The following is a 26,230-nucleotide window of genomic DNA, read 5'->3' on the forward strand; positions in this document are numbered from 1 at the left end:
GAAGCCGCGTGGTGGTTGGCAAGACATGTTTAATGGAGACATGCTCTTTACAGTTAGTGAGAGGAGAGCTGAGGTGGTCTCGGCCGCCTCGCTGCACAATCATCTCGACAACGCTAACATACGTACGTTGACATGTGGACATCAGGGTTCCTATTCGCCAGGAATAAATACAAAGAACCATCTGTAGAGTCCTCATTCAATGAAGAAGAAAAAAATTCAAATAAAAGAAAGTGCTCATCAGACAGTAAGGCTGCGTGTTGTCTTCTACATTCTGGTTGCAAAATAATGAAGATGAAATGATAAGCAGCAAAGTGACTGTGTGTGTGTTTTCCAATGCCAATGTGTCTTCCCTGACTTAAATCTCAACTTGAAACTTAAAAAAAAAAAAAAAATAAAACCATTAAAAATGTCTTCTCAATGTTAATACATTTGATGCCCCCCAAATACAGTGGAATGTTGTGTGTCCACAAGGAACAAAGTGACACACACACACACACACACACAGATGATGTACAGTATAGGAACAATGTGAAGTCCGACATTTTTGTGTGTGTGCGTGCGTGAGGTGTGCGCGTGAGTGTGTGAGGTGTTACCTGACATTTTGAGAAGCATGCATGGACAGTCCACGAGACGTGAAAAGGCTCTATTGTGGCTGTCTGCCTTAAAGTTAGGGTGCTCCAAACACGAAGAGAATTTGTCCCTGAATATAAAAAAAAAATAAAAATACAAAAAGAAAGCGTGGGCAGTACAAAAAAATATATATCATGAACAAAATGAAAGAAAGGATGAAAAGTCAACTTGTTTGTTTTGGACAGCTTCGGCGTTATTTCTCTCTGGAAGCACTGACCAGCAGTCAGGATGTTAACCAATAGGAAGGCTCAACATAAGAAGCGTGTCGGCATGGGGGTGGGGGGGGGTTGTATATGATGAGTGTTAGCTACTAGCAACTAACGCTAGCGGCTATTAACAGGAGCAGCCAGCCTCGCTCGTCTGCGGCTCCTGCGCTTTGTCCAGCTTGATGTCGATCACTGGCGGGAGATCGTGAAGGAAATTTCGCAGTCGTGATGGAGCTTCGCGGTTCAGCGAGAACAACGTCGAGCGGCGGTTCTCAACCTTCTAATACGGACCGAACCCAACCATTTATGTAGTGTAACACTCCAACTTGGTGGTGCTGTTGAACTTCAGTCAAACGTATACCGTAACAGAGGCTGCCACTGGATTTAGAAGAAGTTTGGGTTTCAAACAAGAGTTTTAAATGTGGCTGTTTTTGTAATGTAGTACTCCTTTACTACCACGTGGTGGTGCTGTTGTATTTCAGTAAAATGTATACCCGTACAGAGGCTGCCGCTGGATTTAGTGGCAAGAGTAACATCTAATAAAAGAAATATTGTTGACAGACGTCACGTTGGCAACGGTGTGCTAGCGTGACCTTCCGTTTTGCATACCGTGCCCAAGCGTAGCGCTTGGCGTAAAGGCTGCGGAACAATGAGCATTATTCGAAAGTCGGGCAGCCTCCCACGGCTCGAGTTATGTCGCTTCAACATGTCTTTATGAACATATTTGAAATAAGGATACTGCCTTCTTTACTGGTCTCCTGCATGTTCTCCATGCCAGGAAGAGCCGAGGCCACGCGGCGGAACAGCTGTGAGGAAAAAAAAAAACCCAAAACAGAACATTGAGAGTGATTCTTCCATCCCGTTAAATTGAAGAAATTCATTTCAACATCGTCAATGCAGCACATAAATGCCCAAGACTGAAGAATCCCGGCGATTCAATTTACTAAATTTTCAACCTAATCGATTCCCGATTGAAATGACACAACATTAAGACATTCAATAGAGCAGTACTCTGTCATATATTCTTTATCCTCTGAAAGGAGCCGAGAAGCCGAAGCTTTCCAGACGTCCGTGTACAGTATGTTCGTCGGTCTGTCTCTTTTGTGCTGTCCCGTTAAAACGACTCCATTCTCTTGAGGCGGTCTTTTACCTGTTTGACGTTATGGCCCGTCTTGGCGCTGGTCTCGGTGAACATGACGCTGAGCTCTTTAGCCCGCTGCTCTCCTTCCTCGATGCTAATTTGCCTGAGGAGCGTGCACAGGAAATCATGTTCAGCTCCACTTGAACTTCCTTCTACACTTTGATGAATTCGGCACTGATTTAAGTGAGGTCTTAATGTCGAGGTTAGGCTTTCAAGATAAGTTCAGGGATTCAGAGTTTCAAATTTGAGTTAAGCCTTCAAAGTGTGTGCGCGCGCGCGCGCGCTATGACTGAGGCAGACGCCGAGGCTTGCTCATCATCGTCGTCACAGAGAAGATTGCATAACCCCGGTCCTAAAATACACGAGGTCTGTGTCTCCGCCGGCGGTGCAGCGCCTACCTCTTTTCTGCCAGGTCTGTTTTGTTGCCCACCAGCATGATGATGACATCACTTCCTCTCTCTGTCCGCACGTCATCAATCCATTTGGATGTCTGCTGGAAGGAATTCACGTCTGTTGAGACAAGGCACGTCGTGAACGAGACCATATTTGCAAAAGAAAGGCGATGAAGAATAAGATAACTATTCGTAGCTCCTTATTATTCTGATCTCATTAGTCTCATCAACGCAATAATTTACTGGATTTATTCAAATACATTATCAACCATCTTTACAAGACATAAATGAATGGCAAATGGTAAACAAAAGTGATATTTGTAGTCTGCGTGTCAGATTTTGTTTCATACAACATACACACAAAAAAGGGAGCAGCAAAGACCAGCAAATAAGGAAGAACCACCTTGTGATTATCATGTCGTTATACTTCTTATATAGACAGTATATATATTTATATTTATATACGTTTTGTCTTCTACTTTCTCCCCTTTCATAATTTTGCTGCTGTAAATTGTAAATTTCCATTGTGAGACACCGTCACAAGCAGGCTCAAACTATATCTTACCATTAAGCTATTTGACTTTCGATAAACAAAAATATAACGTGTCGTTTGAACATATGCCTTTTGTATGCGTAGCTTGTGGGTGTGTTTAATGATTAGAATTACCGTTAACATCTATGCTAATTTACGTTAGCCGATCTCGGACATTTCGCATTATACGTTTGTTCGCGCCAAGCTAGCAGATAGCGGTGTGCACCGTTCTAATAAAAGACGATTCGATACAACTCGCGATAGATGGGGCGCGATACGATTCATGGACGGCTGATTTTGAAGTGGAACGATTCCAATCAATTGGATTAGCATTTTATTTGGCATAGAGCAGCTCAGTTAGTGGGAGGAAGGGCCAATAAGTACATTCTAGTCTCCCGGGCGCTGTTTTTCACCTATCGCGGGGATGTCTGGAACGTGTAAAAACTGTGAAACCTACTTGTAATATCATACACGACCACGGCCACCGTCGAGTCACGTATGTAGCTCGGGATGAGGCTCCTGAAGCGCTCTTGACCCGCCGTGTCCCACAGTTGCAACCTCACCTGATGCCGGTTTGATCAACGAGACCGACGCAGTCAGTTGATGAACGCGGAGTCAAGTCGGCGACTCGACATCTTACCGTTCGGTCCTCCAGGTACATAGTTTTGGATAGGAAGTCAATTCCGATTGTTGCCTTGGGAGCAGAGAGAATAAATCCAGAGAGGGAGTTGATTAGTAGGGATGCAAAATCCTGGACATTTTCATCATTGGAAACTTTCAGTGGGATCCAACGGGACTGAACCGAGAATTTGGATTGGCTCTTAAATAACGCAGTGAACAATGTCAAGGACCTTTCACAGCTCTGTTGAATAATAGCCGACTGCCGGAAACGTTTTAACAAAAATGCTGAGACTCAGCTTGAGAAGCTTGGAGAGAGATGCTTTTATGTATTTATTTTTAAATTTCTGAATGGATTTTTGGGGAGGGCGAGCAGCTCTTTTTGGTCTATCTATATAAAGTTCTCCAAAATGTCATGTTTTCACGTGCATGCCACACCATTTATTGGCAATGTCACTTTGTACAGGAATTTTTTGATAATTAATCCCATGAAGCCGCTGTCACTTTGAAATTTGGGAGACTTTTTTTTTTTTTGTCATGAGTATCTCCGCAAAGAACACAGAGGAAGCCATGCCTGAAAAGTAACAGAAAGTCGGCCATTGTAGTTAGATGCAGCCATTTTCGGCTCTCGCTGGTGAATTTCTAGGGCTCTTTTAAATAAAGAACCCTTTTTTTTTTTTGAGGGCCGGGATATCATTCTGCACGACTGTTTTTGTCTGCATCGAGGCAGATGGCTCCGTGTTTCGACTTGGCACGGTGTTTACAGTGCGTCACGAAGCGCACCGTTTTTTTGCGCATTTTTAACTGTCATAACAAGTGGAAAGAGACGTTAAGCGCTGTGGGGGCGTTTTAAAGATACAACTGAAATAAGATATCATGATCTTTAATTAGGTGGACCAGCTTTCCCAAGTTCCGATTCCTGTTCAGTGGAGATGTGCTGCCATTCGAGGCTCTTGAAAGGGGTTTGGTCTTCTTCTGTTCTCTTATGTTTTAGTTTCTAAAGGTTTTGGGATGTAGCTGTCATGTTTTGTGTTGCCCGCTTGGAAATCAGCAGCTCTGTCACGCTCTCGTTTCCATGGCAATGCCAGTGACCGGTGCGGGGCAAACCAGGCAGTCTGGCCGAGTGACAGAAAAAAAAAAGAAGACATTTGTTATCAGGCTGAACCGGCACAAATGCTTATTTTTCATGCCACGAAGGCCGCTAAATCTCTGGGTGGCAGAGGGTAGACGCAAGATAATTTACAAAAAGAATCTTTACAACGACAGGGATGCCATTTTGAGGTATTGAGACACCGTGATAATTTGAGTGAAAGGTTTCTGGGTTCCTTTTGGCCCAGATGTTAAAAATAGGATCCCCACACAGACAGCTAGCTATACATGAACACATTAGATCCTTGTAAATTTTTTACGATATGATTTTGAATGATTAATGAGCAATGTCGTCAGGGAGGCTGGCTTCAGGCCCGTTGCGCCTGTGGAAAAAGAAAAACGGTGGGCCGATTTTCTCATTCAATGCAACGTCAATGAGTAGAATTCAAATTAATTTACGTTTTTGGTCACACATTCTCCTTCAATGTACATTGTGCTGCTAATTACGATGCGCGCCCCTTGGCCACCTGGGGGCGGTGTAAGTCAAACCTAAGGGTAATATATTTGGCTACAGCAGTAAGATCAGTCGCTCTTTGCAGAAGATAAAGAATACATGCCTGTCTACATGTGTCACTGCACCGCTGGCATTAAATCAGAAATGGACACTTGGATGTTCGGTGTAAAAATCCAGACTTAGAGAATAAAGAGTGCGAGTGTGAAAGAAGCTTAGAGAGTGAGGAGGCAGCAGCTGATATTAATAAATGCGACGCTCTCTTCTGGGCCATTATTAGAACAGCAGATGCAATTGAGCCAGCATCCATCTGTCCACTGAAAAGCATAAAAAGGGAGGAGTGTGAGGAATGAACTCTGTGATTTCAAGTCTCGGGACGAGAAGGCAGCCATTTGTCTTCATACTTTCCTTCAGAATGATTGCCGAGGTGATTATTTATCCGGCAGCATTGAGGTCAACAGCAGACCGAAGGCAAAAGACATAATGTGTTCACTCCAACGAGTGTGCTACTTTCTCTTTCACAAGGATAAGATTTGTCAGATCTCAAAATATGTCCGAAACCCGCCCCCGCCCCCCAACAAAGACGGAAATAATTGAACAATTGTACACTTGTCATGGTATTAAAACTGTCTTTGCGCAGATAATCTGATTACGATTTCTCTGAGGTAGCCTGCATGCATACCCCACGTGAGCGCCGCCACGCTTTGTGGGCTTTATTGGAACGCCTTTTGATCCGCATGTAGGACAGTCTTTGTGCAACCGAAGGCGCTTGGAAGCTCAATTTTTACCTGGTATGTGCTGTCGAAGCTGTCGTACATGAAACGCGTGATCAGCGATGTCTTTCCAACTGCAAGAGAAAACCTTGTTAAAGGAGAAGACTGGCAAAGTTGTCATGAAATATATATACTGTATATATATTTTTTACAATTGAATACCATTCCAATGTGTCTTACCGGCACATTTCTGAACCTGGTTTCGTCTCTCATCCATATGAGCCATTGCCAGTGGCCACTAGGGGGCAGTATAATACGGTGATCACGACGCTCAACAAAGAACAATAGACTTCTTCGAACGAGGCTGATAAATGACGAGAAAACAGCCAAGCTCATTTCACGTGTACTCAAGCGTGTTTTCATCATTTGAGAAGCCCACCACAATCAATGAGTGTGTATCCATCCTTTTTTTTCTTTTCTCCCGCTTATCTGGGTCAGGTCACGGCGGTAGAAACCTAAGCAGCGAAGCCTAAACGTTTATCACGCTTGGCACTTCATCCAGTACTTCCAGAGGGGAATGACTGGTTAGGCCTTGAAAAATTCTCTTTATTAATGGGCAAATGTATCAGTAACGCAATTCTCTTTCTCTTTCGATACATCCGTGATCATAATACGTACTATAAGTTTACCAGTTGCCATCCAACACCCTGACACAATCATTCCAACTCCTATCAGGAATCAACATCATCCACCTCTAATGAGCTCCGCCGCGCTCGCCAAGACTTTTAATCAAGGAGACTAATTACACACGCCTGCTGTGCATATCTGCCAGGCACAATGTGATGCATACATAATGACTATCCTAATGACGCCCCGCTAATATCTTAATCAACGCATCATCCGAGCTAACTTTAGATAAACGCAGCGGGATATCTGGCAGTGATTTTCTTCAACACTATTAGGCACCGTAATGCTCGATCTAATAGAGAGCTAAGCTAATTCGTGAGCAAACTGAACAAGTACCCAAAGCTAACCAGTGAGCTAAGCACCGAGGACCATAACTCGCTGGCTTACCGGCGAGTTAACTTAACAATGGAGAGATTTATTCCGCCTCTGATGTTGTTATTTTACAGCGTCTCTGGAAGAGGCGAAGTGCGCATGATGTCACCACCGGCATGGGGTGATGGAGGACAAAGCCATTTCAGTTATATAAAGCATCTGAATCTTTAACAGCTTCTGGCAGACAGTTTCTGTTCATCTTCACACGCTGGCACAAAAATGGTAATGGCATAGATTCCCAGCTGGCCAGTCCTCGGAGCTAATAAAGTGTCGGTGGAGCAACGTGCGGGCCAATTACAGAGGAAATATAAAGCACCTGCAGATACCGCTGCATATCCTGCACTTGTAGCAGCAGCAGGATAGCACACAAGGTACTCAATTTTACACCACATTAAAGCAACTGTGTTTGGAATCATTTACTCATTCCCTGTTCCTCAATAATTACACTGTAGAGAAGGATAATACTCGCTGGCTAACCTGTAAACGACAAAGCAGCTAGCTAATTTCGACGCTAATCAATCAAGAAAATTGTCCCAAACTAGCCCGCTAACTTCTGAGCAAACTGAGAGAGTGAGAAACTACCCCACTAACTTCTGAGGCATCTTAAAAACTAATTAGCTCTCCGAGCAACTAAGCAGTGACAAAAACAAGCTAGCGAACTTGTGGGCCTAGCTTGCCAAACACGCCGTGACAAAACCTAGCGCCAAAACTGTGAGCTAACTGAACAAGTGACAAACTAGCCGGCTAACTTCAGATGCAAGTAACTATAGTGACAAGAAAAAAATAATAATTTGCCAGTTAACTTGCCAACTAAAAAGGAAGAATGACACAAGGTCAGTCACATGGGTGCCATGGCACCTCTGATAAGGCATACGCATAAGACACATTTACAAGTAGCTTCTGAATAATGGATGAACATGTTGACAAACGCCACAAGGCCAACAAAATCTATTTCAGATGTTTTGGGCCAATGGAGAATTGTGACTGGAGGCCAAACACTCACACACACAGGCGCACGTACATATTGAGGACACAAGAGCAAATGCAGCCAGGTGTGACGCCGAGTTAGCCTCATTGCATTAGCCTGAGGAAAGCAGACATGAGGCTGTTATGAGAGGACACGCTTGTTTTAATGCGTACAATTAGATTAGATTGCATCCTCCGGGCAGACGGGAAGCAGCACAAATCAGGACATTTTCCTTAAGCAGGCCCACAAAAAGACTCGAGAAGCTAAACCTGAAAATACATCCTGCTGTTCACTGTCAAGTCGGTCGGCTTTGAGCCAATGCCAGTTATTGCTTTGCTAATAAGTATCTCAGCACAAAAGTTTAGCCAGCTAAACTGTGAATCAATTGGATAAGTGGCAAACACTAGCCGGATAACTTCTGTTCAACGACCAGCTAAATACAAATATTTGCATTTTCAGCAACCCTGCCGTGAATACTAAAATCCACCAGTAATTGACACATGCGAAAAGGTTTGTAAAAACGAAACGGTGGCAAAGTTTGTTTTCAATTAGACAAGGCTATGGCCCGACTCAATGAAGCACCAAGATGTAACAATGTCATGCCAAAGAAACCGTTTGGCCTGAGGAGTCACATAATCCTCCCTCCTCCTCGGCTGTTTTGACAGTAGTGCTGAATCACTGGAGCAATATGCTGCACTGCAACGCTTGCTAGCTCCACTCCGGCATCAATCAGTGTGTGTGTGTGTGTGTGTGTGTGAGCGATGGAGTGTGTGCTAGCAGGAAGCGGTGGCCTACTAAGATTTCCTCACCGCAGAGAGTGAAGTGAGACTGCGTGTTTACACACATATGGGAAGCTGTTTGGGCAATTATTCCTTATCGTTGATAATGATCTTAGAGCGGAGCTCTTCAGAATTCTTTTTGCGATAAATTCTTTGTGGCAAGCATTGGTCGGAAAAAAAAACTTTAGTACATTGCACAGTTTTGCCTTACAGGTAGCACATATCTATCCTACTAGTGAGTACAGTATTTCAGAGTTGTCCTTCTCGTATTCGTCAATATCATACAGATATTGACGAATACGAGAATACAGTATCGGCTGTATTCAGTATTTACGAATACTGTATTTAAAAAAAATTAAATATTCGTTCTACTAGTGCGCCAAATTGTCTCACAAGTGAGTACAAAGAGCGTACTACTCCATGGACCTCCAGTTGATATCAATTTTATCATATAAATGCTTTATGGAATTCACTATATGTAGCTATTTGGTATCCCTCATAAGAGGACCACGAGTGTTTGATGCATATCTATTAGTGGTGTTTAAGGTGCAGTGGGTAGGATTTAGTGCCATCTAGTGGTGAACTAATAAAATGCATCAACCTACACTCAAGCGCGTGCATTTTGAAGCATGTGCACGTTGGTGACACACTTCATAAGCCTCCCAGCAATTTCTTCAGCAGAGGTGCAAGCAAAATGACTTATTCCCTGACTTCACGGAATAAATGGAAGTTTTCGCAAGTTTGTCACCTTCGGGTATCCGTAGCAGAAAGATGGCAGCGAAGGGAACGCGAGCCCTGTTTAATATAATTAGCGATTACTTCACCTACAATTACATTTAAAAAAATATATGTAGAATTGATAGAACAGAATGTTTAGCATATTATTGAAATAAATAGTGTGTTTTTGAAATAATTGAAAAATCAACACCTTTTTACACACTGTGCCTAGATTAGGTATCAAGGATATGGAATAAAAGCACAAGCGGCTTTCCAATTACACGCTATGTATTTCCTGCTGGTTAAATATGCACGAGGCAGCTTCCCCCCCAATGTGCTTATGTACAAATATGCATGGCTACGGCCATTGTGATGTGTCACTGGAGCATCGTTAACCTTTAGCCTGGCAACAAGTCATGATTTCCTAAGTGCGGCTGGCGTTAATTAAATCAACATCCCCCCCCCCCCACCCAGTGTGGCGATTCTGTTTAAAATTTAATGACATTGCAAATCCCCGCTGACTTTTTAACTGATGATGGCTGGCCCCAGACACATACAGTGATAGAAAAGGCCAAAATCATCATTCAAGTTACTTGATCACTCTGTCTTGGTCAGAAGACAAAGAAGTATTTGTTTATTTGTATACATGCATTTGTATTTATAGTATTTGTATACATGCAAGGCGGCATGGTAAACGACCGGTGAGCGCGTCCAACTCAGTTTTAAAGCTGAAAACGTGGATCTCAATCCGGGATCTTAATGTGTTAAATTAGCATGTTTTCCATGTACTTGTGCACATTTCTTTCAAGTCAAGATACTACTGTACTTCTATCCGGAAAATTAATTTTAAAAACATTTCACCAAAATAAAGGTTGTCTGCAAAGCATCCACTGTAACCGTCTTGAAAAGAGTACAATTTGTAGAATTCAATGGTGGTTAATCCTTGGCCCTTTAATAAGCATGAAGGCTTTGGTTGCCGAGATGACCTCATCGTGGGAAGCTTGGAAGCTCAAACGAGGATCTCGTGGAAGGAAGCGACGAAACCAGGGGTCCATTTTGGATCCTGGCATAATAACCCTTCTTTTAATGGACCCTATTTTCAGCGAGGACGCCGGACCAGAACCTTTTCAAGTTCTCCCACGGAAAACAACAAGCTGGGTGTGTCCGACACTGTCAATCAGACAACTTCACTCCGTTCACCGCATCACTCTTGCCGTCCATTTTGGCTCCTCATAAACGTTTAAGAGTGAATGACAGCACTCTTGAAATGGTTCAATCGTTTCAAAGAGACGCCCTGAGGTTACCCTCAGCTAAAATCACAGCATTGGGAATTCCTATGACGTTTGTTGAAGCTTGAATTTGACGAGCTACTTTGAAATTGACCAAATATGAACTTGGTGACCAGGCAGGTGCATCGGCATCACGTGACAACCCCCCCCATAACCCCCCCCCGCGCCATCCAAAAAAAAAACCATCCAGAACTTTCCCCATAAAGCGTAAATAAAATGTCACGTCTTACCACTCTGCTCTCCTAAAAAGACGAGCTTGAATTTCCTTAAAGGGTTGCCAAAGTCACTGGCCACGGACATGTTGACGAAAAGGAAAAAAAGGGCGGCCAGTGGACGCCGGGGGAAAGACTATTTAGGCTTTCGGTGCTACCGGACGGCGATGAAGATGCTGAGGAAGAAAAAGGGAGCGATGTCGGTGTCGCACACACTCTCCACTTCCTCACAACCTCTCTCCTCCTCCTCCTTTAGTCTTTCTTCCACGCTCTGTCGCTCACTACGTGACGTTGACAAGTCGCCACTCAGCACAAACCCAAACGTCAAGCTCGCTCCCTCCAGAGAGTGCTCCGTGCTGGGTGGGGGACTATTTACCGCCCGGCTCCTCGCCCGTCCCGGAGGCTTGTGCGCATGCGCACTAGGCGAAGTTGTCCGAAGGAGCTGAGCCGAATGGTGAAGTGACGTCATGTAGCGTGACGTCAAAATGTTTTACGTTTCCACCCCACGTTATACGTAGCAAAGTGGCAATTTTATTCAAAGGTATTATTTATTTATGTACAAAAGCGTATTGCATTCACTTAATTGGAACTTGTTTACTATTTTATGAAAATAAAAAACTTTTACTTTTTAGAAATATATATAATTTTCAAACTTTTAAAAAAGTGTTTTTTGGAATATATACTTTTTTGTTTTTCGTAAGATGTTTAAAGTCAGAAATAAATCAAAAATAATTTTGTTAAAAAAAAACGCTAAAAAACCCCTCTGAAAATCAAGATTCCCCCCACCCCCAAGTAGATGCAATGCACTTCTGTAGGACATGCACATATTAAATAAAATAAACAACACATCATTACATTAGAAAAATACCCTAACATCGACATTGCAATGAAACTTTTAAATGGAGATTTGTTTCTATGTATCTGAAATATAGTGCATTAAAATGGAGGGACTGTTTTATTGTATTAAGTTAATAATAATGGCTAAATCGGATATGCAAAACCAGAATTTGAAAAAATATATTTTTCACGAAACACTAAATAAATAAATACCCCAATGTTGTCCAATACAAATCTTAAAATTTGAGTTTTTTCTTTGATCTGGAATACATGGATATATAAATCGACACACTCCAACCCAAATAAATAAATAACAAAAAAGGTATGTATTTTAAGATAATCTATGGCTTCATTTATTAGTCATTCACCAGTGACTTAAGAGGTAGCAATACCAATTCACAAAAAAAATCTTAGCGCTAACTTGATTGTTATACAGCATGTTTTATTGGTATGTAGGCATAATGTGCGGTACGTAGCACCAAAAAAATGAACGATTAATACAAGTAAAAAAAAAGAAAGAAATCAGTGTATAAAATGAACAGCATGCACGTAGTATAAAAAAATAATTACTTAAATATTATGCTATACAATTAATGGGCTGTGCATTAGAACCTACCTGACGGCAGCAGTGAACATGTTATTGTACAAGTCCGGCAGAAGCTGTGAGGTATCGCCACCTTTTGGTCTTTTGAGCATTACCACCTTAAGATGGGAAGAGGGTTGGAGGGGTGGCATGTTTTATAGCACCCCATCGGGCCTCTTCTCCAGAGTGTACTCCTGTGTCCGCAGCACTTTCCAACCCAGGATGGCTAGCAGGGCCACACCCATCACCTTGTAGCCCACCAGCAAGCCCAGGTACCTGCAAAAATAGCAAAGGTGGAAGACACGCGGATGTGAGATCAGAACAGCTTTTGAGTAGCAGATAAAAGATCAGGGCAGTGAATTTGGAATCTACCATTTTGAACATGTTTTGATATTTGAATGTTAGCCCCGGAAAGAAAAAGCAAAGCGCCTCTTCACTGATCTATGGGACGACTAAACCCTCACCAAAAATGCAGATTTTCCAATGTAAACAAGACTTATGTCATTTATTTTAAGTCAAAGTCAAGTCAAGTATTCCACACATGTTTTAGCCAAGTACGTCCTCAAGTTGTAAAATTGACTCGAGTCCCACTCGAGTGGCGTGACTCGAAATGCCCCACCTTCGTGCGCCGCTAACCTGTTTCTCAAGACATCGTTGTCGTAGTAGCCGCAGCTGAACTTCTTGCCGCACACGCGCTTCCACCAAATGCACGAGGTGTCGATGGCCATGCCGAACAGCGCCGGAGCCGGAAGCCACGCTGAGACAGAGAGAGGATGTTAAAAAAAAAACAGCAAAAAAAAAAAAAAAACGCCATTTAATCAGGCCTACTTGAATCACAGCAATAATCAGTTCACGATATTAGCATAGAGCATGATTATATTCTGACTTACCCAAAAGCCTCAAGAGCAAAAACTGAACTCCGATAGCAAAGGACTTCTCTTCTGACGCAACGCTCCTGAATATGACACAGAAGCCCGTGATTAGTCACTCACATGCGTTTCTGAGTTCAGTGTGGACGCACAGCGGCCGTGGCGGCCTAACCTGAGCAGCATCATGTACATGGGGTTGTGGGTAAGGCAGGCGACCAGCGCCCCCGCCGACAGCATCAGGATGACGGGCAGCAGGAGGTGGGAGCACTGATTGGCACAGGGCGACGGCCGCGCGTGACTCTGGCTACCCGTGACGCACCTGCAGTTGGTGTACAGCTAAAAAGACACACAACACTTAATTGAACACGGAGGATGAAACAGTGCTCGACTTTCTAAGGCCTGGCACACGCATAAGGATTTTTCAAATCCTAATTTACTTATTTTTTCCTTATCCGTGTCAGACCCGACACATAAAGATCAAAATCAGCCATTTAACCGTGTAAGTCATACGCGTGTGTGGTCTGGTCCGCTAATCTCAACACAAAGCACCACGCAGATTAAGATTCTGTCCCACCATTGCGTTCAAAACAAAGTCCTCTGAGGCAGAGAACTCGCATGATCACACGCGATTGCACCAAACTGACATTTCCGGATATGCGGCGATGTTTTCCAAGTGTTTCCGAAGAGGACGGGAGGCTGGAATGTTGTACGATTGTCCAAAAAAAAACTCTGGCTTTGGAAAATACTTTTTGACATCCAGGGAACCCACTTTTACACACACACACACACACACACACACACAAAATCAGGTAGGACATGTTTACTTCTAGTTTACTGTCAAGCTAAATATAAAATGAAAGTCTGCTAGCTTAATGCTAATGCACAATGTACAGGGCATACTGCCATATGGTAGTGCCATATTAGGCGGGTTTTTTTGTTTGTGCCCCCCCCATTAACAATACGCTCAGGGTTGTATTCTTTATCCTCTGCAAAGAACGATTAATATTACTACGGGGTAATTAAAAAGAGATTACAAAATTGTTTTGTGTTCTTTTTTTAAGGAGGTGAGAAGACAACAGATTCATGTCATTTCCATTCATTTCAATGGGCAAAAAACAAATCCACACTGAGCATCATGAGCAGCTTCTTCTGATTGCAGCATCGTGCACCATTTTTTTTTCTTGACAGTAGCCCAGCAGGGGGAAAAAAAAAAGTGTCTGTGTGTGAATGCTAATTTCTAAGCAGCAGGACCACTGAAACAAATCAGAAATATGTGCGGGCGAATGAGTGCGGGACATTACTGAAACCAAGCATGCTGTCTCCTTCTGGGAGTGACAACCTGAGGGGCCTCAAGACACAGCTTGGATTGTTTCATTGCCATTGCGGTCACACAGCTCAGACCTTTTTTCATGCGGTCGCTTCACAGTGTTTTTGCGTTTATGTTTTTCAATGTTCTATTTTTTTTTTTTAATATTTCCCCAATGTCGCAAGGGTACATCAATAGTTTCCAATGCTGTCTGTGTGTAAATGTTCCACAATGTTTTCTATCTGCACGTTTGGTACCCAATATTGTGTGCGCTGTCACTCTCAATTTCTTTTTTTTTTAAGAATTCATCCATACATGTTTGTTGTGTTCCTCAAGGTTGTTGGTTCATCTTCATGTTTGAGGGAGCGACACCACTTATTCGCGTTTGCGCCACTATTTTGTGTGCATGTATCGGAATTCTTTTGCCAAAAGATGGACTTACTGTACCTGGACTGCGTGTATGTTGTCTGGGTTCTTGGTGAAATTGGTGCAGCCGGCATGGCACGGAGAAATATACTCCACGCCATCAGAGCCGCACACTGGGTTGAAGGCTCCGGAGGGACACGAGCAGTTGGCGTAGCAATTGGACGGGGACCTGCACAAAAAAGATGGACGCTGGGTTCAGCAAGACTGAAGCCGAAGGTCGCAGATCCTTGACGTGAGGCTCAACAAGAAATCACGTTATGTTCGTTAATTTCTAGGAGACAAAACGATGACAGCTCACCCGCGCTGTCCGATCTGGTGGTGATTGACCTGAGACACTTTGTGCGTGGAGCATCCCATGAAGAAGAGCGGCACGCACATCAGCGTGGAAATGCTCAACATGAGCACGGAGAAGCGAGGGATGTTCTTCAGAGACATTCCCGTCCGTTTCATGATGACGCCGCCCAGCAGCATGCCGACCGCCACGGCCGGAAGATTCATGGCACCTACAGAGGACGGCGGCGGGGTGAGGGGGTACAGACAGTTTAGACTCAACTCCTGACCGCGAAGAGACCTCTGCCATGGCTTAGCCCCCCCCCCCCGCCCCGCGTGAGACGACGAGTTGACACCCACCGACCAACATGGTGCTGTAGGCGGTGGAGGCGCTGTACTGGCGCTCCAGGAACTTGTTGAGGAAGGTGGAGAGGCCGGCGATCACCGAGGAGAAGCAGCACTGAGCCAGGATCAGGACCAGGAAGAAGGGACTCAGCAGCAAGTGGAAGAACATCCTGGGAAACACTGAGCGGATACAAAAACAAAAATCACATGCAGTTAATTCCCCGCGATCCATTCCATCCATTTTCCGATCCGCTTATTCCTCACAAGGGTGCTGGAGCCCATCCCAGCTGTCTTCGGGCAGTAGACGGGGGACACCCTGAACTGGTCGCCAGCCAATCACAAGGTACACAGAGACGAACAACCATCCGTATTCACACTCACGCCTCGGGACAATTTGGAGTGTCCAATCAGTCTGCCATGCATGTTTTTGGAATGTTGGAGGAAACCAGAGTACCCGGAGAAAACCTACGCAGGCCCGGGGAGAACATGCACACTCCACGCAGGGAGGCCGGAGCTGGAATTGAACCAGCGACCTCTGCGCGGTGAGGTCAACACGCTAACCACTGGACAACCGGGCCGCACCTTTCCCCGCGATAGCTTCACATAGACCAAGCATGTCAATTTTATTCTAGTAATCCAACCCATTTTTTTTTTCTCAAGTGGGCCGGACCAGTATATTCAGAGCCAAAGACGCTATAACCAACGACTCCGACACATTTTTCCAGTTGTTTTGGAGCACATTATTAAAAGTACAAATGAACAATTCCACAGTTATTGATTATTACCTTGATGAACTTGTTCCATATCATATGAGCAATCTCAAATGTATTAACAAAATGAGTGAAATTTTACTGTCCAAAAAAAAACAAACCCTTAACTCATTCACTCTCAAAGACGTTTTTAAACGTCTTTTTAGACTTGGTCCAGAATTGGCTGGTACTGAATGAGTTAAGAACGAGGAATTTAAGGGACATACTTTTTAAGAAGTTGAACAAAGAGACGCGAGGCTTCTTGAAGTCCTCGGTGGATTCCATTCCAATCATCTGGAAATATACAAGTGTAAAAATAAGTTGGTTTTTTTCCCTATACAACTAAAGTAAAGAACAACTGCAATATTTGGAGATGAACCTTGCAGTGTTATTATTTGAGGCGTGTGACTGTTGACATGATGGAGATATTGCAGAAAAGTTGGCAAGCAACGGCGTGGTGTGGTTTTTAAAAAAAAAAAAAAAAAGCAGGGAGGAGACATTTCAGGCATCATCTTGTTGATGAGACACTTTTAAACACGTCTGACATACACAAACCAAAAACCAGAGTGTTGCAAATGTACACCACGACCACAGTGTCAATCAGAAGACAACTGTTTATCGACACAAAAGGTAAACATCCACAATCAAAAGAAACCATATTAAAAAAAGAAAATCGAAATAGTTTTACCCCTCCCACATGCTTTTATTGAGGCCAATCAGGCAGAGTAAAAGCAGTTCCATTTGCAGTGAGAAGATACAGCCACTAGCTGGCGGAAAATCCCTTCAGATGTTCTTACCCGTCCCTCTGAAGGCAAAGTGCGGGGGAAGAAGAAATACGGCAGGGAGGTGAGCGCCAGGCAGAACGACGTAATGAGGAGGCCCATCCACCAGGCGCCCACCCATCGGGGATCGCCCGGACTCAGCGCTTGATCCATGCCGCCATCTGCATGGAACGAAAAGGAAAAATAAACGCATTAAAAAGAATGTCCAGCGAGTGTAAAAAAAAAAATAAAAAAAATTAAATTAAATCATGTCGTTTACCCAAGGCGACTTTGTCCATGTCCACATAGATACGAAGCATCGCGGAGCTCAACAGGAAGCCAAAGGCGGGCCCGCACACGGAAACAGCAAACAAGATGGCTGCCAATGAAAATAAACCTCTTCAATCACACTGGAAACTGTCATTGATTTGATGAAAAACACAGTCTATGGATACAATATAAAACACAGACATTGGGTTTGATAAGACTTGAAATTGTGTTGGATTTTTATGAAAACGTACTTTGGATCGATCGGAGATTCAAATTTGTGTCTGTACAAAGAATACTTCAGATTCAATGAGAGTCTATATCACAGGTGTCAAACACAAGGCCCGTGGGCCAGATCCGGCCCGCCACATCATTTTATGTGGCCCACGAAAGCAAATCAAAGATGGAAACTTTCATGCTGCTACCAAAATTTCAAATTCTCATTTGTAATAAATAAGAGTGATACTGTTAGCATTTTCTTGTTACCAAACCCCTCAGTACAGTAACTTAAATAATAGGCGAGTCAGCATTTATTCTTGACTTCTTTATATGGTTTCAGTCATAACGGCCTTGCAAAGAAAACAGTCACTAAAATGCAGGCCGCGACAAAAATGAGTCTGACACCCCTGGTGTATATCGTCATTGATCTTTACAAAAAACACGTCTTTAGTGTGGACAAAAATATGCGACGAGACTCAAATTGCCTTTCATAACACACTCGCTCGGTTCAATCAGACATTTTCTGTGATGTGAACAAAAACGTGCAAAACTGTTTCACAAAACTGTTGTCTTTCATGTTTGATGTTGACAGTGAAATTACAACGAAGACTCTCCAATTTCTGAGTTGTTTTCACCTACGGCGCGTGTGTACCAAGGGCAATCAAAGCATGACCTGTACTAAGAATCTGTTGGGACATGTGGACAATGAACCGTGCGCGGGAATTTCGATCACAGCGACACGGATTCCCCGCTTGGTCGTTCACCTATGTAGAGCGGAGAGTTCCCCGGTGCGGCGAAGTCGTCGATGTAGGAGATGCCAAAGGGCTGCATGGGCACCGAGCCAACGCCAAACAGCAGCTGGGCGGCGGCCATGAGCATCCACAGGTTGCGCGTTTCGGCCAATCGCCTGCTCTCGTCCCGGCCGCAAGACTCGGAGGCGCTGGAGTTCCTCTGCAGGTCGCAAATGTCCTGACGGTCTGACCAAAGGAGATGGGACCAATGCATTTCCAGGCATGTCTAATACCGTGCCTTTCTGTGACTCTTCCAGTCTATCTACTGTTGACACTATAAGCTCAGCGAACACTTGAATATCGTGTTAGAAGCATGGAAAGGTGAAAGGTTCTTCGGGGACTCTCTCCGAGGGAAGTGGCCACTCAGCCGAGGCTTGGCGTGTGGCGTTGAGATTTGGGCCATTTTTGTTTTTTTTCCAGCTATTTTTTTTTTTTTACCGTCTATTGCAGTCGAGCATTTCACGCAAACGCCAAAAATCCCCGACATTTTGTGAGGAGTGTAATTGTTTTAATTTCCTGAAGCTTCCTGAACATTAAGGTCCGGAGGCGACACGAATCGAATGAATGGTGATTTTAAGGTCAGATAATAGCGACACGATGATGAATTTCCTTCTAATTAATGCAAAGTCGAGCTGGAGTGTATCATCGAGGTTCAGGAAGATAGTCAGATAACACCCGGCGGATGACAAACCCCCCCAGCATGCAGACATTTATTAATTAAATACTGTTGATATTCAACTTAGTCTGAAGGAAACTGCTTAATGAGTTCTTCCCTGCATTTGCGTTTGCTAGACGCAAATTGCCTTCGATGCTTACGAGTGCACGTACGTAAACTTTATTTAACATTTCGGCCTTGTTTGACCCTTACAGCTCCATTTTCGGTCATTGAACACGAAATATGTCTTGGATGTTTACAAAAATCTAGTTCATGGAGACTTCAAATGGTCTTTGATATTTACGAGGGCTGCGGACAAAATTGCAAAATAAATAAAATAACGCAGAGGAATGTCAGAATCAGAATTTTCAGATTTAAAGTCAACACGAATCACAATCATGTCACAGAAAACTCACGACTCAATCTGCAGCACGGATGTATGCGGGGAGTGCATATGCATTGTGTGAAAGCGAGCGGGACTACCAGAAGTGTTTGAATTGTCTTTGAGGTTTGAAAAAATAAATAAATCACTTACTCAGTAGCACCGAGTCGTATTCATACGGCCGTGACAGGAAGTGTGGCAGGGCGAGCATGACGGCGCTGATGGACATCAACAGTCCGCCGATCCCGATGAGGCGAGGGCGATGCACCCGATTCCCAAAGTAGCTCAGGAACACGATCAACAGGCAGTTGCTCACCTGGAAAGACAGATGGACACCTGCACCGTCAAGTCAATCCGGAACCTTTTCCACGTTTTTAATATCACAGCCTTATTTTGAAATGAATTCAACTCAGAATTTGACACAGCACACTTCCGCAACGACAAAACTGTCCAAAAATCAGCCTGCCAAAGCGCGCTCACGGCATCACACTCAAGAAGAGTTGAGGCTGACCGTAAATACTTTTATGTACCGTATTTTCCGTACTATAAGGCACACCTAAAAACATTCCGTTTTCCCCAAAAGCCGACAGTGCGCCCTATAATCCGATGCGCCTTATATATGGTGTCACCATATATAGAAGCAACAATAGTGGCTGATGTTGTGTTATGCATCCACTAGATGGAGCTACGCTAAAGGAATACAAAACAGCTTCATTTATATTTTTCACAACCGCTGCAGCTGTAACAAAGCGCTGAAGAGAACATTTCAGAACATTGATCCATATACATAAGGCGCATCGTTTCACAAGACAGACTGTCGTCTTTTGCGAAGATGGAATGCTTTTAGGTGCGCCTTATAGTGCGGAAAATACGGTAGGCTCGCCCAACGTTTACTGAACCTCCGTGATACATTCAGCTCCCAAGTGGGCGTACGAATCACGCCACCTGACAAACAAACACAATTAAACAGTCAAGACCCCACTTCACCAGCCAAGAAATCCGATCGTGACCCAGAGGCTTGTTCTCCGTTTCCTCTTTTGTCACGAGTACATCCGAGAAACCAAGCCAGCTCGCATTGCCAGTGTTGTTATTGGCTCTCTCTCTTTCTCCCTTACCTCGTGCAGGGAGGACAGGGTTCCCGTGGAGTAGCTGCTGAGGCCGTAGCGTTTCTCCACCGTGCTGAGGCTGCTCTTGAAGTAGGAGCTGTACAGCAGCTGGGAAAACTGCAGCAGACCGTGGCATAGCACGAACACCTTGGACAAACAGCAGGATTAATCATCACATCATACAAAATAGGTTTTAACGGGGAAACCGCCCCAAATCGTATTTGACAAGCTTTAATGTAGAGAGAAACCATGACAGATTTGAGGTAACCGTTAGCAAACAAATGATGCGCTCGGGTTCACTCGGTAAAAACGGGGCCTCAAAATGCCTGGAATGGCAATTGCCGACACACAAGTGCTCCTTTGTTGTTCCGATGTAGATTCAAGTGGTTGTAAATCAATGACAGCAGGCCCAATTTTCCAGTTGAACGATAAGATCCAAAGGGTGTTTCATTTTTTCTTACAAAAAGTTGAACAAGGCAACAGAGGCCCGCTCGAATTGAACGATGCAGTCAAGTGGCAAAGCGCCGCGATGTCATTCTTGTGTTGATTCTTGAAGTGCTACGATGAGAGATGTAAGCTGGTAAGCGTCCACCCTTGTTTAAACGCGCTTCGTTTTCAAGTTCAAGTTCAAGTCACCTTTATTGTCAAAATGCGCTCTAGGTGCAACATACAGCACAGATGATTCCTTCAAACCTGCTGCGACGGGAAGAATTGAGGGAAGTTTGCGCCATCGTTTCAAACGCTTTCATTACGAGGCGACGCGAGCCTGACGCGTCTGTGGATTTCCACGCGGAAATCTCTGTTGTTGTTGTTTATTTTTTATTTTTTTGTTCTTTGAACCCGACCTATACGGGCGAAGAAAACGCAACAAAGGAAACGCCCAAAAATTCCCAAGACAGATCACGGAATGAACTCCCCTCATTGTGTGGGGGACATGAAAGGCGTTTGGCTACACAATAGTTGAAGATAGATATCATCACCACGGCGGTGCCGTTCATTTTAGGCAACTGGTGGTGAGCTGCTTGATTTATCGACATTAAAATAATTTGCTTTGTTGTTACATTTGTCACAATGGTCATACGTCTTGCCTCGGAGGGCCGTTACGACAGTGAAACCACGCACACAACAAATTAATGGGTTGCGAGATTTGACATCGGTCAACTACAGTAGTTTGTTCGTTTATTGTTCAGGTGAGTGTAAACGGGGCAACAAAATGATTGCAGAATCACCACTTTATTTACTAGGCGACCATTTCGGGACAGATTTTAGCAAGGATCATGCAATCTGACGGACATGATTTGCTTTATCTGGCCACATAAAATGACGTGGCGGGCCGGATCTGGCCCCCGGTCCTTGAGTTTGACACCTATAAATTGTATTTGACGCCTGCAAAAACGTACTTCGCTTCAACGACAACCATGTTTGTGAAAACAGTTTTGTTCGGTGCAGCAACAGATTGTAATTTACCTGACATCAATTTATGTTAATTTCAAGTCCCGATGATACTGGCCCGAGAAACGTTGGATTCATTTGAGACTTCATACCGAGATCAGGAAGAAAATTTGTCTCATGTTTGCAAAAATATTACGTTCAAAGACTATAAAGTATCATTGATTTCCAAATTGTCAGATAGGGTGAGCATATGTAGATAGATAGAGCTAGCTAGCTAGCAAGCATCTTGGATTGGAAATCGTTAGATGGTGTACCTGTTGTTATAACTGTATCAATCTCAATCTGTCATTCCCTTTTGTCTTCTACAATGGTGATGACGGAAATATCCGTGAAGAATTTATGTTGCAATCCTGCTTCGTGTGTGTGTGTGTGTGTGTGTGTGTGCGAGCGCGCGCACGTGCATGCCGCAGAATGTGCCAATGGAATTGAGCAAATACAGAGCGTTGAATGAACATTGTGTTCTGGAGGCAAGAAAAGATGGATTTATTATGAGGTGCAAAAGGGGATGAATAAACAAAGTTATGGCACAAAAGAGATTCCACTTGGTGCAGAACTACTCCCATTATCAAAACACAACAAAACGGGGTTGTGGAGTGCAAATTCATCAGGTAGGGCACAGAGCAGCGGTTCTCAAACTTTTTACACTTAGGGTGAAAAACCACCCCGCCCTCCCAAAAAAATAATTACATCTCCGACAAACATCACTCGGAACCAACCCTGAAAAACAGTAGCTAGTGGGCCAAGGTGTTCATCCCAAAACAAGGGGCAAGGAGGGTGGCTGGGGGTGTCACGTAAAAGCCCCCCTGCCAAGGGAAAAAAATTGAAACGGGCAGCAAATTATCTTTTGCCGGGCAATACAACAAAGCACATCAAAAAAAAAAAACAATCTTCCAGTTGTCAAAATTGCAAACTATGAATTGCACAATTGATTTTAATGACATGTTTTATGGTCAATCATCAAATTCGGTGCAGTGGTGGAACACAATGACTTCACAATTCAGCATCAAACCATCTGTTGAAGTGTGTGTGATTCAAACTGAGAAGTAATTGGACAAATGATCTCGAAGTTATTTGAAGGAGTCCGGAAAAATGTGACCAACAAGACCGATGCAAGCCAATTGTAAATGGGAGATTCTTTTTCTTGACATTTTTTTTTAATGAATGTTAATACTCTAGTTTTTATTTAGCTATAAAATGAATATTGTGGCCACTGGGAATCAAAACCTATACTAAATGAATAGGAAAAACATGATGCATTTATGGAACAAATGTTATGTATTCAGTCTGCTCGAAAAGTATTACAATGGCAAGGTCAATTCCTTTTTTTTTTTGTATATTGAAAAATTTTTTTGTCTAAACCGGCGGTGTCAAACTCTGGTCCCGAGGGCTGTCCTGCGTGGTTTCCGTCTCTCCTTATTGCAACACACCTGATTCAAATAGTCGTGTTCACATTTTGTTTGGGAATTTACAGAAAAATGCATCTAAGCTAATTGGGAGAAGCTTCATTCTGCAACAAGACAATGACCCAAAACACACTGCCAACACAACAAAGGACTTCCTCGGGGGGGACTGAAGAGTCTTTCAATCACTGGACTATAACTCAATAGAGCATGCATTTCACCTCCTGAAGAGGAGAATGAATGGAGAACCCCCCAGAAAGAAACAAAAACTGAAAGAGGCTGTGGTAAAGGCCTGGAAAACAATTTCAAATTAAGAATGCAACACTCTGGTGAAGTCACAGGCTTGATCCAATTACTGCAATTACTGGTGTTGTGCCACCACTTAGAAGTTATTTTTAATAATACCTGTTTCAATACCTTGTGCTCCCTTAAAAAGTGGGTGAGTCCCAAATTGTTGAACACGTCTAGATGTCAATACCCTGAATTGAAGCAAATAGCGTGACAAAATGGGTGTCACGCTAATTTTTAATTTCATGTCCTGACGGTATGTTTTTATAATGTAAACTACATACTATTTGAATGGTATTTTACATTGTGTCATTTTTATTTTTAATTTGCAGTTACTGTTTTGGGGGGCAGGTTGGATTCATGGCATCGCTTTTCATTTACCTCAAGGCAACGCGGTGTTACATAATAGTCAACTCTGCCTGTTACAATCACAACGCCCTGAACGTTATCTTGTTTTAGTTTTTTTTAATAGGTAAACCTATTACAACACCGTCATATTAATGTACTCAAACTGTGGCTCAAACTCTCGGTAAACAAAACAATCACTCTCCAGGTATAGTTAAGTTGTAGTTACTGTAACTTTCAAGCTCGAGACATTTGCTATTACACTTTGAGAAGTGATTTGAAGACCAATTTGGATGTGTTTACATTTTAAACGACAAAGTACTAAAGTAGTTTCCTTATTTTGTAATAAGCGCAAACGTCAAACTTTGACAGATACAAAAATATTATGTTCGTCCGGGAATAAAACCTCTGACTCGTTTTGATAAAACTTTGGACCAACAAGCTACTGCATTTTAAGGTGAGTTAAACTGGTACATCTCGTATGACATGTAAACCTATTAAAGCGCTAAAAAATGACACTATTACCAAATGAACATGCCCAAGAGCCAGGGGGTTAAGAGGATAATTTGTGGCATAATTCATTTAAAATGTGGAAATACAGTACGGGACATTTAACTACAAGTGGGATGGTTGAAATTGGCATTAATGTCAATAAAGTAACTTATATCTGAGGTTTTGGGGAACGGTGTTGTTTTAAAAATGGACAGCTCACATTTTAAAAAGTTGATTCTTCTAACTGGTCAAGACTAAAAGGAAGTTCCACGCGTTAAATTCATTCCAGTAATTATACAAAATAAATAAATACATTTATATCTAACTTAAACGAGTGGCAGTCGAAGAAATGTTGACATTAGCATGGGGGGGGGGGGACGTTCACCTGCAAATATAATAAGTTACCAGGCGAGTTAAAATTGATCTGTTCCTGTTCCGTTGAGTGGACGAATAATAAGTTATCTCTTACCTTAATGCTGCGGAACATCATATTCCTGTTCGTCGCTTCACGTCTTTGCTGGAATGAAGTCAAATGAACCGTGCGGGATCGGTGTGTTGCTCGTGCGCATGCGCGTAGCTTTTATTTACTTTCCCTCCGGTGAGAGCCTGCGTCCGACGTCACAGTACAACGTGGGCTGGCCATTGGCTGAGTCATAAGGGCTTCATATTCAATGTCAACCCCCGTTTATCGCGGAGTAGACGTTCGACACCTGTTGAGTGGAGATAATGAGACAGAGGAGGGGGAGGAAAAAAAAGTAGCAATTTTCATACTTTTTTTTTTTTGCCTGTATACTGGACACAATGCAAGGGAACGTTGTTAGTGAATTATTTGCTCACTAGGTCATCACTTTGCTGACAGGATAATTGAAGTAATGAAGACGTGATGTAGGCGTGAAACACCTGCTAATGAATAGAGCCGAGAATGGAGTGGATAGAGAGAGGTTGGTACAGTGTAGGTTACATTTATGTGTCCTTTACAGAATTTAACCTCCATATCAACCTCAGTCGTTAGTCAAGAGCCATTTTTTTTAAATGGTAAAAATTATTCTGTAAAAGGAGTCCATGAAGAGGAAGTTCTCTGGTCAACAACGGTATGATGATGCATCCCAAGTCTGACGACTGTGGAAGCTGTCTGGGAGTAAACAGAAAGTTTTACTCCTCCGTTGATGGTGATAGACGTTGCAAAATTCCAGTGAAAGTATTTGGCGTGGCTCACAATTCTCTGGTGTTCTAAAAAAGGACTCAAAAGCAAGCCAAGCAAAATTTCTGCATGTGGAATGTAACATTGATAACGTTTGAAGAATTGACTGTCAACTGGAAGCCAAAATGGCTTTTTGAGACTTTTTTTATGTGTCTCTGGCACAGGGGTTTCCTAAGGTTAACTTGAGGCAGAGGTGGTGGATTTATTCTATTGATCTTAAAATGGCAAGTCAACCCCAAATGTTTCTTAACAAGAATATGTTCTATGCAGCCCCCGCTTGTCTAAACAGCATTCTGATTGACACCTTGGCAGTTGAAAATAAATCGGTTGGCGGGTTCCACTTGTTTCCGATACAATGTCGCAACTGCCATTCTAAATGCCAACTGGTATCTCACTGGCAACAGATACGTTACATGAAGTAGCTTTTAGAGCCTGTGGTGGCCCGAATTCAGGCAGGCTGCTGCCTACTTTATATACTGTAAAACACCTGACGTAAGAGTATGATAGACATGTCTCCCTAAGTGTTGTGGAAAAATCATCAAAAGAAAGCGACAGTGGTTACATCATCTAACAAATGTTTCCAAAGGTCTTAGAGCAGTATCATAGGCAGAAATTAATCTGTACGCGCCAT

The 26,230-nt window shown here is 43.2% G+C and overlaps 2 protein-coding genes across 2 annotated transcripts; both read right to left on the reverse strand.

The window, feature by feature from the left end:
- Positions 1–9: 9 nt before the first annotated feature.
- Positions 10–11,984, reverse strand: rab6ba (RAB6B, member RAS oncogene family a). The gene is made up of 8 exons (XM_086114794.1): positions 10,874–11,984; positions 5,908–5,966; positions 3,542–3,595; positions 3,359–3,464; positions 2,376–2,487; positions 1,987–2,080; positions 1,576–1,642; positions 10–1,028 (listed from the first exon to the last, which is right to left on the reverse strand). Exons 1-8 carry the CDS (start codon positions 10,941–10,943, stop codon positions 964–966), a joined length of 627 nt encoding a protein of 208 aa, XP_085970920.1. The 5' UTR covers positions 10,944–11,984; the 3' UTR covers positions 10–963.
- A 129-nt stretch (positions 11,985–12,113) lies between these two features.
- Positions 12,114–25,015, reverse strand: slco2a1 (solute carrier organic anion transporter family, member 2A1). Its single transcript, XM_086114793.1, has 14 exons — positions 24,868–25,015; positions 20,431–20,568; positions 19,469–19,631; positions 18,252–18,464; positions 17,282–17,380; positions 17,038–17,183; positions 16,468–16,534; positions 15,507–15,671; positions 15,175–15,379; positions 14,898–15,045; positions 13,317–13,480; positions 13,166–13,230; positions 12,912–13,032; positions 12,114–12,551 (listed from the first exon to the last, which is right to left on the reverse strand). Exons 1-14 carry the CDS (start codon positions 24,886–24,888, stop codon positions 12,431–12,433), a joined length of 1,836 nt encoding a protein of 611 aa, XP_085970919.1. The 5' UTR covers positions 24,889–25,015; the 3' UTR covers positions 12,114–12,430.
- Positions 25,016–26,230: the final 1,215 nt, after the last annotated feature.

This window comes from Hippocampus guttulatus, chromosome 7 (genome assembly GCF_054856545.1).
Source record: "Hippocampus guttulatus isolate MCC_2025c chromosome 7, RoL_Hgut_1.0, whole genome shotgun sequence".
Classification (NCBI taxonomy): domain Eukaryota; kingdom Metazoa; phylum Chordata; class Actinopteri; order Syngnathiformes; family Syngnathidae; genus Hippocampus; species Hippocampus guttulatus.

What these genes read in the sequence shown, in the direction of transcription:
- slco2a1 (XM_086114793.1), bottom strand. Translation starts at nt 24,888, where the DNA reads ATGATGTTCCGCAGCATTAAG. An exon ending in CATGGACAAAGTCGCCTTGG is followed by an intron (nt 17,184 to 17,281) that starts GTAAACGACATG and finishes CGTTCCATGCAG; the next exon opens with ATGGCGGCATGGATCAAGCG. An exon ending in ACAACATACACGCAGTCCAG is followed by an intron (nt 13,481 to 14,897) that starts GTACAGTAAGTC and finishes GTGTCTTTTTAG; the next exon opens with CTGTACACCAACTGCAGGTG.
- rab6ba (XM_086114794.1), bottom strand. Translation starts at nt 10,943, where the DNA reads ATGTCCGTGGCCAGTGACTTTGGCAACCCTTTAAGGAAATTCAAGCTC. An exon ending in GGTCGTGTATGATATTACAA is followed by an intron (nt 2,488 to 3,358) that starts GTAGGTTTCACA and finishes TTGTCTCAACAG; the next exon opens with ACGTGAATTCCTTCCAGCAG. An exon ending in CGGGCCATAACGTCAAACAG is followed by an intron (nt 1,643 to 1,986) that starts GTAAAAGACCGC and finishes TTTTCCTCACAG; the next exon opens with CTGTTCCGCCGCGTGGCCTC.